The 15,691-nt window shown below is 40.2% G+C and overlaps 1 protein-coding gene across 9 annotated transcripts in view; it reads left to right on the forward strand.

Annotated features, from left to right (window-relative positions):
- Positions 1-15,691, forward strand: part of VPS13B (vacuolar protein sorting 13 homolog B) — a 913,516-nt gene that overhangs the window by 432,173 nt on the left and 465,652 nt on the right. For 7 of the 9 annotated variants that reach the window (XR_007772613.1, XM_050940452.1, XM_050940449.1 and 4 more), the window contains exon 21: positions 13,525-13,672. Coding sequence is in view for 8 of the 9 variants with exons in the window: in XM_050940452.1 (XP_050796409.1) it covers positions 13,525-13,672 (148 nt within the window). In the remaining variant the exon portion in view is untranslated. Of the gene's footprint in view, positions 1-6,902; positions 6,942-13,524; positions 13,673-15,691 lie in introns of those variants that run through there. The other 2 variants (XM_050940451.1, XM_050940460.1) reach the window with 2 other exon arrangements.

Raw genomic sequence — 15,691 nt, forward strand, 5'->3', positions numbered from 1 at the left:
GCACAGTGTTGCGAACCCCAAAGCTTAAAAAATCATGAATCCACCCCCCCCACAATGAGATTGGGAAAAGGAACAAAAAGGTGGGGGGTTGGGGTCTTCCAATTTTTGAACTCCCCCTGACATTCTCTATGTCTGTGTGATATAGCTGTCACAAGCTCTTGTAAACTTATATTGAGTAAGATAGTTTTGGACATCTATTTTAGGGGCTCTCAGTAGAGAACTCAACTGAGATTGGGTCATCATTTTGCTAGGCACTGTTCAAAAACATAGTAAGGGATAAATCCCTGCCATGAATATCTTACAATCTAGTGCAAAGTTTTTGATGTGGGAGCTGGAACTGGGACTCGCCAAATTCATTTTATTTGGGGGCTATCAAACATCCATTAGATGGTAACAACTTTTCCCACCTCCAGACATGGGCAGGATTCAAACTGGTGACCTATAATTTGGGAGCATAATATAGTAAAATCTCATTTTGAGGGCAAGTTAGTGATGTAAAGGTAAGGAAGGTGTCATTTCATTAGTAAAAACCTACAGAATCATAATTTCAGAGGTGGCACCCCCTACACCATGACACCATCCCAAATCCAAGTCCTCTGGTTGGTGTAAATTTTGATAATACAGTGTTTGTCAGAAAAGGGATAAGTTGGATATCATTTGAAAGCCCTTTCTCCTATGAACACAGTGATACCAAACATAACAGACCTAGAACAATTATGTAGCTGTATATTCAAAAAATGTTTAAAAATCAATGTTTTTAATTATATTTTAACACAGGAATGCATTGCTTGCATGAAAAAGAGATTGATTTTTGGTAATTGAAGGGAAGTTAGCCTTGACATATAGGACTTAAAACATTTGTTCATCTAAGTCATCATCAGTGACGTCTCCATTTAGGGCACCACTGCTAGACACGTCACAGTGATTCTCCTCTGTGACGCACTTGCACATATCAGTACAATGCAGGCTGCTGGGCAAACATTTGCAGGGTGGTGAGCATCTGGTCTTTCCATATAAGCAATTGATTAGCGGATGGATGATTCGGAAGTGCATTTCGTATCAGTCCATCCTGCATGACCCATCCATGCCTGATAGAGGAGGATTGTTTTGAATGTGCTCGCTCATCCCAGTCATTCCATTGCTTGATAATCCTCTTCTTGATAGAAGCTATACATGCACCTCTGGACGGTGGCAAGTTTTCTTAGTGAAATGAGCGATCATTGGGGCTAGCAGGTATGACTGGCAGGATGTATACACGGGTCATTAGTTGTCTGCTGCTGCTGTTGGAATGTATTTTTTCCCCAAAATGATGTATGATATGTCCTAGATTTCCAGATCATTTGAGAGTATGTCTTCTCCCTCTTCAGCTGAAGCCATACTCAATTATTTTTCACTTCTGGAGTGCATCCCACTTTTCCACAATAATGAAGTGAGGTCAAGGTTAGTGAATGCAGAAAGCTCTGCTTTAGTCAATTAAACCAATACTTTATTGAAAACTGAATTTTTGGCTTCAGAATTTTTGGACTTGTTAGAAAAGTATGTGTCATGAAGTCAAGAAGCACTTTCAAGGAACAGTTCTTTGCTGGTCCAGACAGCACCTGAGGCTGGGACTCGTCCCCATTAATATAGTCCTGATAGCAGACCATAACAGTAGCATGAAGAGTACCTGTGCCATCTGGTGTATCTTCAAGGAAGTCTAAGTTATTGGCAATACAAAAATATAGACCTTCCCTTGATGAGGTCTGGGGAATGTACAACCGTTCATTCAGTTCCATGCAGCTGAGAACATTGCTTGCTATTGCAGTCTCCAGGAAGAGTACTTTGTACTCAGTGGAGGAGGCAATGCTGTGCATAAGCTGCACAAGGAATTTGCTACAGGTTTTAGAATTAATTGTTAAACCAACAGCCATTTGTAGTGGTAAATTGTGCATATGCCTCACAGTTGTCATGCATGTGTTGAAAACCTGCCTTTCACTCAAGCACTCGTACATGAGGCTTTGTAATAAAATGGCAGCCTTGTGCTCCACTTGCTTACTGTCATGCTTGCTGGTACTGAAGTAACCATGATCAAAGATGCACCATTTAAAAAAAAAAGAAAAACAGGTCACTCTGTATTATTTTGTCAGATTTGGCATCAACTATGGATCCCTGAAACTCCCACATACTGCAGGACACAATACTTTTCCGTAAACATTTAGCATCTGGAAACAGTCTTCATATTACTGTTGACATCAACGCTTTGGATAGCGCCACGTCTTTTGCAGCTTATAAGTATATGTGCTGTGATTCGTTTCTGTGGATAGGATTGCTAAAAACTACATCCACATCCCACAGCTCATCTTCAGTATATGCTTTCAGAGCTTTTCTGCTAAGGATTTGTTCCTCTTCAATCCATTTCTCTGTACTAAGCCTTTGCATCACCCATCACCACCACTTTTCCATCCATTTGAGCCCTCTGTGAGGCAGTTTTTGAACTCCAGGTGAGTTGCACAGTTTAGAGTGGTAACATCAGTATTTGTTTCTATTGCTTTTACCGTTTGACACAATATATGTTATTGGTGTAGTACTTGATGTGATACACAATATCATATGCATGGGCATCTTTTGGGTCAATGCACTCACCTTTATTTTCCATGCAACATTCTTACTAAGAATGACTGCTTCATACAGTTTCACACCTGTCTTATGTGTCAAAACTGTGCTTAATGGATACTTTCGGGCTTCTGGAAAACTGCAGAAGAAGAGGTATTCTTCTCAAAACACATGCCAAGGGATCTAGGATAAGGTGACTCTTGCCCATGACTGGCAGTTGTCTTCGCATCTTGAACTTTTTCCTGATGCTCGATGTACATCTTCTCCAAGCTCGCCAAATTCAGTTTATGCGTGCATTTCTTCTAGCCTGTAAGGTGCTACCAAGCATTTAACTAGGACTTCCACAGTGATATTCTTCAAAGATTCATAGACTCATAGACTCATAGACTCATAGGTCAGAAGGGACCAATCTGATCATCCAGTCTGACCTCCTGCACAAGGCAGGCCACAGAACCCCACCCATCCAATTTTATACAACCCCTATCCCAGGACCGAGTTATTGAAATCCTCAAAAATGGTTTGAAGACCTCAAGCTGCAGAGACACCACCAGCAAGCGACCCGTGCCCCACGCTGCAGGGGAAGGCGAAAAACCTCCAGGGCCCCTGCCAATCCGCCCTGGAGGAAAATTCCTTCCCGACCCTAAATATGGCGATCAGCTAAACCCTGAGCATGTGGGCAAGACTCACCAGCCAGCACCCAAGAAGGAATTCTCTGCAGTAACTCAGTTCCCATCCCATCCAACATCTCCCCGCAGACCATTGAGCAGACCTATCTGGTGGTATCCAAGATCAATTGCCCAAATTAACGATCCTATCATAACATCCCCTCCATATACTTATCAAGCTTTGTCTTAAAGCCAGGAAAGTCTTTTGCCCCTACTACTTCCCTCGGAAGGCTATTCCAGAACTTCACTCCCCTAATGGTCAGAAACCTTCGTCTAATTTCAAGTCTAAACTTCCTAATATCCAGTTTATACCCATTCGTCCTCGTGGCTACATTAGTACTAAACTTAAATAATTCCTCTCCCTCCCTAACGTTAACCCCCTTGATATATTTATATAGGGCGAGCATATCCCCCCTCAGCCTTCTTTTGGCCAGGCTAAACAAGCCAAGCTCTTTAAGTCTCCTTTCATAAGGCAGTTTTTCCATTCCTCGGATCATCCTCGTAGCCCGTCTCTGAACCTGTTCCAGTTTGAATTCATCCTTCTTGAACATGGGACACCAGAACTGCACACAGTATTCCAGATGGGGTCTCACCAACGCCGTATACAACGGTACTAACACCTCCTTATCCTTGCAGGAAATACCCCGCCTGATGCATCCCAAAATCGCATTTGCTTTTTTAACAGCCGTATCACATTGGCGACTCATAGTCATCCTGCTATCAACCAGTACCCCAAGGTCCTTCTCTTCCTCCGTCGCTTCCAACTGATGCGCCCCCAACGTATATCCAAAATTCTTATTATTAATTCCTAAATGCATGACCTTGCACTTTTCACTATTGTATTTCATCCTATTTCTATTACTCCAGTTTACAAGGTGGTTCAGATCTTCTTGAATAGCATCCCTGTCCTTCTCCGTGTTAGCAATACCCCCCAGCTTCGTGTCATCCGCGAACTTTATTAGCACATTCCCGCTCTTTGTGCCAAGGTCAGTAATAAAAAGGTTAAATAAGATCGGTCCCAAGACCGATCCTTGAGGGACTCCACTGGTGACCTCCTTCCAGTCCGACAGTTCACCTTTCAATACGACCCTCTGGAGTCTCCCCTTTAACCAGTTCCTTATCCACCTTACAACTTTCATATTCACTCCCAGCTTCTCCAATTTAACTAACAGCTCCCCGTGCGGAACCGTGTCGAACGCCTTACTGAAATCTAGGTAAATTATATCTACCGCATTTCCTCTATCTAAGTAATCCGTCACCTTCTCAAAGAAGGAGATCAGATTGGTTTGGCACGATCTACCTTTAGTAAATCCGTGTTGCAGTTCGTCCCAATTACCATTGACCTCTATGTCCTTAACTACTTTCTCCCTTAAAATTTTTTCCAAGACCTTACATACTACAGACGTCAAGCTAACAGGCCTATAATTACCCCGGATCACTCTTTTTCCCTTTCTTAAAAATAGGAACTACATTAGCAATCCTCCAGTCATACGGCACAACACCCGAGATTATCGATCGCTTAAAAATTCTCGCTAACGGGCTCGCAATTTCACGCGCCAGTTCCTTTAATATCCTCGGGTGGAGATTGTCCGGGCCCTCCGACTTCGACCCATCAAGCTGTTCAAGTACGGCCTCTACCTCAGTTGCAGTAATATCCACTTCCACATCCACATTCCCGTTTATCATCCCTCCATCATCGCAAGGTTCCTCACTAGTCTTATTAAAAACCGAGGCAAAGTACTTGTTTAGATGTTGGGCCATGCCTAGGTTATCCTTAACCTCCATTCCATCCTCAGTGTATAGCGGCCCCACTTCTTCTTTCTTTGTTTTCTTCTTATTTATGTGGCTGTAGAACCTTTTACTATTGGTTTTGATTCCCTTTGCAAGTTCCAGTTCAATGCGGCTTTTAGCCTTCCTCACTTTATCCCTACATGTTCTGACCTCAGCAAGGTAGCTTTCCTTACTGATCCTGCCTTCCTTCCACTCCCTGTAAGCTTTCTGCTTTTGTCTAATCCCCAACTACTTCAGCTACTCCGTCTTTCCATTGATTCCTAAAAATGATCAAGATGAGAGTAAAAATGAAAAGATTGTAATAAATTATTTTGGGATTATAATTATGTTATGTAACTATGTGCATACCATTTGCGGATGGATTCCAGTAATTTCTGGCATGATGCTGATGTCTTCATCAGTGCCTCAGTACAACTCTTGGCATAGTAAATAAAGTTGATAATCAGTTCCACTGAAACAATTCTTTTTTTGCCGATGATGCCAAACCAACATGATGCATTCCTTTCTTTCATAGTAATCTGTAACATTAAAGAAATGAATCAGGTATCATGTTCTGAGACTGAACTGATCACGCAGTACTGTCAACTGAGGGCCACAATTTAACATTGTGAGGGCTGCATGTTTGACAAGACTTTTTTAAAGTATAATTTAAAAAAGTTTAAGCATTCTCTTGAATATATAGCTACATAGTTGTTCTGGGTTTGTCATGTTTGGTACCATTATGTTTGTGGGAGAAGGGCTTTTGAATGATATTCAACTTGACCCGTTTCTGACAATATTATCCAAATTTCCACCAGCTGGAGGAGTTGGAGGAGGGAGCCATGGCACGCAGGAAGCCTCATCTACCACGCTGCGAACAGTGACACTATTGAAATTATTATTCAGTCAGTTTTTACAAATCAGAAGACACCATTCCTATCTTTCTGTCATTAACTTGCCTACAGAATTACATATGCTCCCAGATTACTACAGGTGAAAGGCTCCATAGCTCCAAAGCAATGTTCTGAGACATCCAATCCCTGTTAATGTTATACTTTTATAATTATGTTTGCTTTCTGAAAAGATAATTTTATTAAATCAAGTTCTGTCCTTTTTGGACTGTATGTTGGCAGGGCTTCCTCTCCCTGGACACACTGCTAAAATCATCCACACATTGCTATTAGTCTGAAACACACTCTGCATCTCCCACACCCTATTCTTAAAAGGAAAGCTCCTATTAAACAAATACAAATAATACAAATGCAACAATAAAACAAATTATTAAACCAAGATGCACATTCACTTAAATAAATAAAATTTTTGCAATATAAAATTGTTCTAACAATTACTCTTGGGTCCACTAACTTTTGCTTACACGCACACACACACACAATTTGTCATATTCACATGGATCATCACCAGGTTTTGAACCCACGACCTTCAGACCTGCTATACAGATCCCTTACACTACAGCTCTAAGAGTAATGGGGAAGATATGTTGTTGTTCCCTTTGTGGACCAGCTCATGCAGGGTGCTAAAACACTCTCATTGCCAGTGGGTTAAGCAAGTATTTGTGAGACAGCAGTGCAATGCTGGGCATCAATATTTCTGGTTTCTATTTGTGGCTATGGGAATGGATTGTGATCCAGTGGTTACAGACAGCATCACTAAATGTAACAATGCCTTGCTTGGGTCATCTGTGTGTACTGAATCCAGTACCTCTGAATGTAAAAGTGGCCTCTTCCACTTGAGATAAAGAGCCAGATCTCTTAGCACAGGAATACTCACAGTCAGAAACCTCTGTATGTGTAGCTACTAGAGAGCGATGCTGTCATAAACAGATAGCTAAGGGTTACTGTTCTTTTACCTGGAAAGGAGTAACCTGAAACACCTGACCAGAGGACCAATCAGGAAACAAGACTTTTTCAAATCTGGGGGGAGGGAAGTTTGTGTGTGAGTCCTTTGTTCTTGGTCTTCTGCCTGTACTCTCTCGGCTATGAGAGGATTTTTCTGCCTCCTGCTTTTCTAATCTTCTGTTTCCCAGTTGTAAGTACAAAAGATAAGATAGTATCTCTCCAGGAACCCAGGGAGGGAACACCTGGAAGGGAGAAGGGGGGGGGGAAATGGTTTATTCCCCTTTGTTGTGAGACTCAAGGAATTTGGGTCTTGGGGTCCCCAGGGAAGGTTTTTGGGGGGGACCAGAGTGCCCCAAAACAATCTAATTTTTTGGGTGGTGGCAGAAGATGTTGGGAGGAGGCCATGGGGAAGTAGCCCAGGAAGTTGCAGCTGTCATGCAACTGTACCAGGAGGAACTCTAGACAGCTGCAGTCCACAGGGCCCTGGGCTGGAACCCGGAGTAGAGGGCGGGACCGGGTTCCCCCCAAACCTCCCAACTCCTGATCAGACACAGGAGGAATTGACCTGGTCTGTGGCTTCTGCCAGAGGGGAAGGTCTCTGGGCTGTTTCCCTACCCACAGGGTGAATCTGTGAGGCGAGCAAATCCTCCAATAAGCGCAGGACCCACCAAGGTAGAGGAGGAACTTTGTCACACTGGTTTCTATTCGGTTATCTGTAAAATGGTGAATGATAGTTACCCCCAACAAGATATGAAAGCCTGGCTCGTAGTATGATTTGTGAAGGGCACAGAAATATTAAGAGCAGTCAGTGGAAGAGAAAGGAGTAAAACTCATGGGCTCTTGGCTTGCTGTTTAGTGCACCTAACACTAGACTACAGAACTTTGTGTTCTTTCTCTTTCTCTGCCCCCTCGCCCGCTCCCCAATATATGTGAAGGCTGGAGTGAGGGCCAAAGTCACGTTATTTGTGAGAATTAATACTGCATACACATATAATTATCCCAGACGGACTCTCAGTGACTTCAGTGTGGCTCCCTGAGGAAATACGTAAACCTTCATGTGTAAGTGAAGTCCAATAACAAGAATAGAGTCAACATGAACTGCACTTTTGTAATGTTCATCTCAGCTTTTTTTAACTGAATGGTTTTAAAGTTAGCCATGTCCTTGCAGCTGGATTTTACTTCGTGATGTGACTGCAAAACAATTACAAAAATTAGAACAGCTTTTGGTGCATTTATTTTTCTTTTATGACAATGTTGTATGAAAGTCTGATCTCTATAGTTAAATCTTATAAGCTTTTCCAATCATAGACTCTGAACCTGGAAGCAGTTACTCATGAGCATATATTTATTCCTGCATGGAGTCCCATTGGAGTCAATGAATTTTGCAAATCACCTTTTAATTTTGTTTCCCCTCTTGCTATGGGAAAAACTTACAGAAACAAAAAGGGGAGATTATTTCTGGACGGCAAGCAAGGGAGCTGAATATAATCAAAGTACAATCTAATATACAAAGTTAACACACTGAAAAACATAGAGAACATGTTTTTTTCCCCTCAAATCTCTTTTAATTATTGAAACATTAGGAGTTACTTGTAACAATGTCAGCTTAAAAAATGTAAAGTGAAGTATGATTTTTTTTAAGTAGATAAAATGAACCTTTAAATCTAATCTATTATATATGCCCTGTTTTGATTTTCCAGACGAGTTCTTTAAAATTCTCCATGTGCTCATTTAGATTTAAGTGATGCTTATTGACAGCTACTTTCTTCCTGTCACGAATAGATGATTGGCCTTGAAAACTAAAACGAGCATTGCACGTATTTTAGTCTTGACAGTTGTTTTTCTGAGAACTTCCCCCTTAGTGTTCCCAGGTGAGCTAGCTGAAGTCATTGGTATAAAAGATAGGAATTATTCATGATATTATCAATTTTAGAAAGATATCGCTGAACAATTTGTGTATTAAATTGACCCTATGGAATTTTCTCTCTTACTGCAAAGGGGACATGAAGCGAGAGAAATTAAGACAAGAAGAAACCTTTTCGGCATTCAAAACTATTAAAATAGCACTATATAATGGGCACTATTTTTATATAGTTTCAGTAACTATTAAATATGCTTAGATAAATACAATTTTTGTTGAAGTATCTCAGGTCCTTCCAGGTTAATTAGATTAGAAATAATGAGGTTTCTGGTGGACTTCATGGAGTCTCTGGTTTTTCTCCCTTTCTGTGTTATAAAAAGTTCTACTTGGGGTAGTTTATTGGTTCTTTTCTTGGATGAGCTAGAGATGGGATGTCTGCTGTGAATGTCATTCTGGTTAAGATGGAAAAGCTTTATCCAAGAGATTTATGTAATATTTCCTAGAGGTCCTCAGACTTTGGATTAATACATGTCACAACCTGAGATTGGTTTTGTGATCTTCACTGTCCCAGAGAAATGCAGTTACTCCCTTATTAAAACACGTGAAAGGCTTACTGAAAAAAAGTTCAGTCTTGGTCATTTGTACCCCTTTTTCTGCTCATCACCTTCTTCTCTTTTTCCTATTTGCAAGAATAATTCCCTCTCTATCCCATACCTACCAATAACATCAGCAGTTCCCTAAGAAGCCCTTGTAAGGATAACTGCTATGGTTGTGTAGGTGGTGGTCTACAGACAGTTGTCCCTTATTCCCCACAAGCTAGCTATATGGGACTTCATGTGCTTTTCTCCAGGCTCTGTGCAACTTCTTCAAGTGTGTACTCCAACCAACAGAACATTTATAGTTGTCGGAAAGTGCAACACTGTTATATATTATATCACTGACTTGGGGAAGGACTTCTTACTACAACCAGGACAAAAGCAGGAAAAGCTAGAGGGGAGCCAAATACAATTTAAAATTAAACAAAAATCCATTTTAATTACATCAGTATGACTCTCTTATTCAGTAAGGCTGTAAACATTTTTATGACATTAGTTCACTGAGCATAAATACACTTCAAGTTCCCTGAACTTTGATTCATTTATTTCCAGACAATTTTTTTAAAACTTTTAAAGATCAGCAGAAAAATTGGTGTGGAATTAGATTTTTTTCCCCCTTTGTAACATATAAGATGTCCTGCCATCTGTCCTGTTTCAGTACAATGCCTCTTGTTACAGTGTCCTCTAGTGTGGTACAACTTTTTATAAAAAGCTGCTATAATTTTTCATAGCTATATTAAGTCTTCTGTATGTTTACCCTTACTATAACAACATCTACTAATAATCACAAGGTGGTTCTTAATTAGGTGTAGCAACAAATGTGCAGTAGAGTTTATCTCTAAATTTTTGATGTGATAAAATGTTGATGGTAACACTTGAGTGCGTCATTACCTTTCCCATCAGATTCATCATCTTCTGATACAGCTGTGGTGCTGTTGTCATCTTCTATTTCCTAAGCCACAATTTCCATGTCAGTTTGTGGCTAAACCCCAACATCTTGACAATCCCTTTTTATCCAGTTCAACATTGAACTTGCATTTACTGCTTACTTATAACTGGCATTTTTTGCCAAAAAACTGACAAGACTGTATTGGGCCTCATCAACAGCATCAGGCTTGCTTTTGGACAGCAAAGATGAAGCAGCTATTTCATTGTCCGCTACTTGTGCATTCAATATATGGCCCTATTTTTTTTCCATCTTTCTCTTAGTATTACAGTCTTGATGGTTTTCCCTACATGTCTAGTGGTGTTACATATACTTCTACGTTGTTGAGACAATGGTTCAGAAGTAGATTTTGTCTCTAAAGACAATTTATTTCCATCATACCACTTTCATAGAATCATAGACGATTAGGATTGGAAGAGACCTCAGAGGGTCATCTAGTCCAATCCCCTGCTCAAAGTAGGACCAACACCAACTAAATCATCTCAGCTAGGGCTTTGTCAAGCCAGGCCTTAAAAATCTCTAAGGATAGAGATTCAACCACCTCCATAGGTAACCCATTCCAGTGCTTCACCACCTTCCTAGTGAAATAGTGTTCCCTAATATCCAACCTATACCTCCCCCACTGCAACTTGAGACCATTGCTCCTTGTTCTGTCATCTGCCACCACTAAGAACAGCTGAGTTCCATCCTCTTTGGAAACCCCCTCCAGGTAGTTGAAGGCCGCTATCAAATCCCCCCTCACTCTTCTCTTCTGCAGACTAAACAAGCCCAGTTCCTTCAGCCTCTTCTCAGAAGTCATGTGCCCCAGCCCCCTAATCATTTTCGTTGCCCTCCACTGGATTTTCTCCAATTTCTCCACCTCCTTTCTGTAATGTGGGGCTCAAAACTGGATGCAATACTGCAGATGTGGCCTCACCAGTGCTGAACAGAGGAGAATAATCACTTCCCTCGATCTGCTGGCAATGTTCCTACTAATGCAGCCCAATATGCCGTTAGCCTTCTTGGCAACAAGAGTACATTGTTGACTCATATCCAGCTTCTCATCCACTGTAATCCCCAGGTCCTTTTCTGCGGAACTGCTGCTTAGGCAGTCAGTCTCCAGCCTGTAACTTCATTGTGTCTCATAGTCTCTGGTCATGTTCTCCAAGCCACTGCTTTAATTTGGCATGCCAGCACTCTTTGCCGTGTCATATCCAGAAATGCCAAATTGTAGAAGGAAAAGATTCTCAATGGTAGGCGGTATAGGGTGACCAGATGTCCCACTTTTATAGGGACAGTCCCGATTTTGGGGTCTTTTTCTTATATAGGTTCCTATTACCCCCACCACCGTCCCGATTTTTCACATTTGTTATCTGGTCACCCTAAGGCGGTAGGAAAGGTGCAATCATTTTTGCCATATAAAATAGTCATAGAAGGATAAGTGGCTAAATTTTCAAAAGAGAAATGTAGTATTACTAAATGTGTCTTGACAAAAGTGTGCTTGACACATTTTCTTTTGACCTACCTTTCCCTATGGAAAATAATTTTACGCCATAAACCTTATCTTGCTTTTCCAGTGCTGACTGAAAATTCCTTTTGCGTTGCTAGAATGACTTTTAGGGCTTTTTGGTGCATGGCGGGTGTTTGATGGGCATATCCTGGGGTGTTCTATTTGTCTACAGCAGTGGGGTTGCTCTTTTCTGTCTCACATCCCACTGTAGGTGCGTTCAAGTTGGCTTCTTTGGGGTATGATTAAAACATGCTATTTCCTCAGTAGATGCTGGATTTTTCTGATGAGCAGTTTGTTTTTCTTGCACTAACTTATTTTCCTAGTGGAGTTTCTAAGCATTATTAAAGGTGTTTAGCAGTCACTCGTCCATGGATGATATTTTGTGTGTGTGCACGATGCTTAATGCAGTAATCTGTTTTCCATTGGGGGAAATTTACAGGCACATAACCCCTGCCTGACACAAACTGTTTCCCACAAAGATTCCTCATGCAACGTGTGAGGTTTCTTTTTTCTCGTCTATATGAATTACATTATCACTCTAGTACCAACAAACTTAAACAACAACAAAAAACTTGATTAAAGTATGTGTAACCCTGTTGTATGGTCTTCACAGAAACTGTATCATCTGTAAACAATAAACAAAAGCAAAATCAGCATTGGGAATGTGTAATAGTTCTCTCCTACTAACAGTCAGGCTTTGGGGAAAAAAATCTCCTATTTCCCAGTGACTGTTGCCAGGTATGGTGTAGCTTCTAAAACAATTTGAAGGGCTGTTTACTTAAAGAGCCTAATGATCAATTGTGTAGCAGTGGCCCACAGTATTGTCATTTTGATTTTTTGTATAACATACATTAAAAAGAAAACATGTCTTGATGGCTTGAAGACATATCTTAGAGTCTAATCTCAGCACTGACACTGACTCACTGTTTGGCCTTGGGTAAATCATTTAATCTCTCTCGACCTATTTCTCCACTCCATAAATGGGAAAGTAACACTTACTTTAGGAATGGATTCTAATACCCTTACTCATATTAAGCAATATCTTACTTCATGTGTAGCGTCATTGATTTTACTCAGACTGCCAAAGAGATAAGATGATATTCAACATTAGTAACTGTAAGAAGGTGGTCCTTAGTATTTAAGGTATAGATTTCATCTTTTTTTTTTTTCCTATAAAGCACCTGGTATATACATGGCATTGTGTAAATAATAAAAATGTTTACTTCATCCAACATTTTGAGGCTTAATTAGGCAAAGTTTGTAAATTGCTTTGTATATAAAGGACTGTACAATTTATCATTATTATTATTTATTAAAATGTCTTAGAATTCATATCTCATACAAACATCTTTCAGTTTCTGGGAACCTCAGACGTCCAGACTTCAGTGTTTCTGTGGTCATTGTCATTTGTCCAGATTTATTCTTTAAGTTTTGGTTAGTTTACAGACAAAATATTACCATTTTTTGATATTTCAGAGCGTTTTCAGGAACAAAGAGTTACATGCAGAAATCTGGATCTAAAAATATTTAAGGATTTTAATCTATTTAATACATACTGAAGGAGTTCAGTGTGCAAATTTTTCACATTGTATGTGCTTGAATTATAATTTCAAGTTATTTTTCTAGGAGTTTTTTTGGGCGAAGTAACAGTTTATGATACGCTTTCTATGATGATGTAATGTTCTGTCATATATGTTAATTGTCTCTGAATTAGTCACCATATAGCACTTACTTTTTTCCTGTTTCTAGCAGCCCGTAGGAACTGTTCCACTTGGTATGCCAGTAACGAGAAAAAAAGAGGATGAGGTGTCAGTTGGAAGTGTGCCTTTGGCAAAGCAGCAGTCAAATCAAGCTTCTGAGTATGCCAGCAGCCCTGTCAAAACAAAAACTGTAACAGGTATGTTCTCTTTTTAATTGAATCTGGCCATTTTGTCTTCTCGCCAACACATAACACACAAGCATTTTTAGCGGTATTACATTTTTCAGACTTAAACAGTTCTTTTTAAAACGCTCATTTTATTTATAATTTATGTAATTAAAAATCATCAGATTTTTCATTGCTAAAACGTTTGAGTTGCCTCTTGTTTTGCTATAAGTATTGAGGTTCATGCTCTTTTACACAGTGCTCTTGCTAAGCTGGATGAAGCAGATGCACTTACAGTAGAATTTTAATTATTGTCTTGATATATAATGTCAATGGAACTACTCACATAGTCTCGTTCTAGCATGTTCAGAAGTCTTTGTAGTATCAGGGTCTTATGTTTAAATAAAGTACAATGCAGTATTTTCAAGACCACCTACTTAAGGAAAATGTATTAGCCACCACTTTGTTTTCTGTCTTTAACAAAAACTTAAATGCTGGTGTAGTTTGTGATCCTTAACAAATGTCTGTGCTTATGTTGTAGCGTGTTATTACTGATTGTCAATGGACATAATAATCTGTACATTTCTGGGCTATGATAGCGTGCTTTACTTATTATTATAAGACACAAGCCAAAAAATTGATTCTATCCATTTAAAAAGTGTAGTAATCCTTATAAAATACACAGATCCAAATTCTGCATTCGTTCACACTGGTGTATATTCCCACATAGAACTTATCATTGTCCTCATTGCTATGTTCTTCTGTCAGCGCTATATGATTGACATCTTTAGGAATCTGGTTTGGAATCTGGCAAAAACGATGCATGGATTAATAGGTTCCCAGTTGATGAGTGATTTTTCAGCAGAATCTGTTATAATGAGCATTACTGCCTCTGAGGGTTTGTTGTCACTACAACCTGAGTAAATGAGATGTTTTTTCTTTTGCTTAAAGTGCTTGTTTTCTGCACCTATCAGTCTGCTCTCATTGATACCCAGAATTTAAAGTTTATAGTTGTCCATCTCCCTCATGATTGCTGAGATCTTTTGTATTTGAAATGTTGTTCTCATGTTTCAGTAACCAACTCTGGAATGTTTTATTGTGATAGTGTCAGTTTTTTGGGTTCCTGGCTTCCGGCTTTCACAGGAGCTGTCATGCAGCATTAGGGGTCAGCATAGTTAATTTTTAACAGAATGGTAGCCTGATTCCATTTCTATAACCAGTAAGATGTTTCTACAAAGCCAAATGGTTAGCCCTGTGTTCAGCCCTCCCCGCTTTACCTGGGCTTGGGACCAGCAGTCACATGAGTGTGCAGCAGGTGGGCTTATGTTGTAGAGCTAGCAGCTGAAGCTGCTGCTATGATAGGGAATCACAGAGCTGTTTACCAAGTGACGAAAACTCTGTGTGAAAATTTCAAAACAGGACATGAGCCAATAAAAAGAAAAGATGGAAAAATGTTTACAACTGAGGTAGAACAGAAAAACAGATAGGCAGAGCATTTCAAAGAAGTACTCAGTAGACTCAGCCCCACCACAGCACCAGATCTGATGAAATGTGAATCTGATCAACTTGACACTAACATTGATCCAATAGAGATATCAGAAGCACAGGCTGAAGTAAAAAAGCTGAAAAATAACAAGGCAGTGGAGGATGATCAAATTACAGCAGCAATGCTAAAAGTACTTGCTACCCCCATCTAATGAAATTGACAGAATTGTTCAATGAAGTTTGGGGAAAAATTAGTCCTCTTCACCAGTGGAAACATGGAATCATCTGAAATATCACCAACTAGCAGCTCATTTGCACCAGAATCAGAAGGAAGTGCTGGAGATATTTGGGTCATATACTTTGGATGACAACACAGACTTCCACATGAAGCTTGTCAAGTGAATACCGACTGATTTAAGGAAATGAGGCTGCCTTAGAGCAGTGGTCCTCAAACTGTGGGGTGTGCCCTCCTAGGGGGACATGGAGGAACATTTAGGGGATGCAGCGGGGCCTGGGTTAGCCCCCCTGCTCTGCTCTGGCCCTGTCCCATCCCTGTCCCAGGCCCAG

Source organism: Gopherus flavomarginatus, chromosome 2, assembly GCF_025201925.1.
Source record: "Gopherus flavomarginatus isolate rGopFla2 chromosome 2, rGopFla2.mat.asm, whole genome shotgun sequence".
Lineage (NCBI taxonomy): Eukaryota > Metazoa > Chordata > Testudines > Testudinidae > Gopherus > Gopherus flavomarginatus.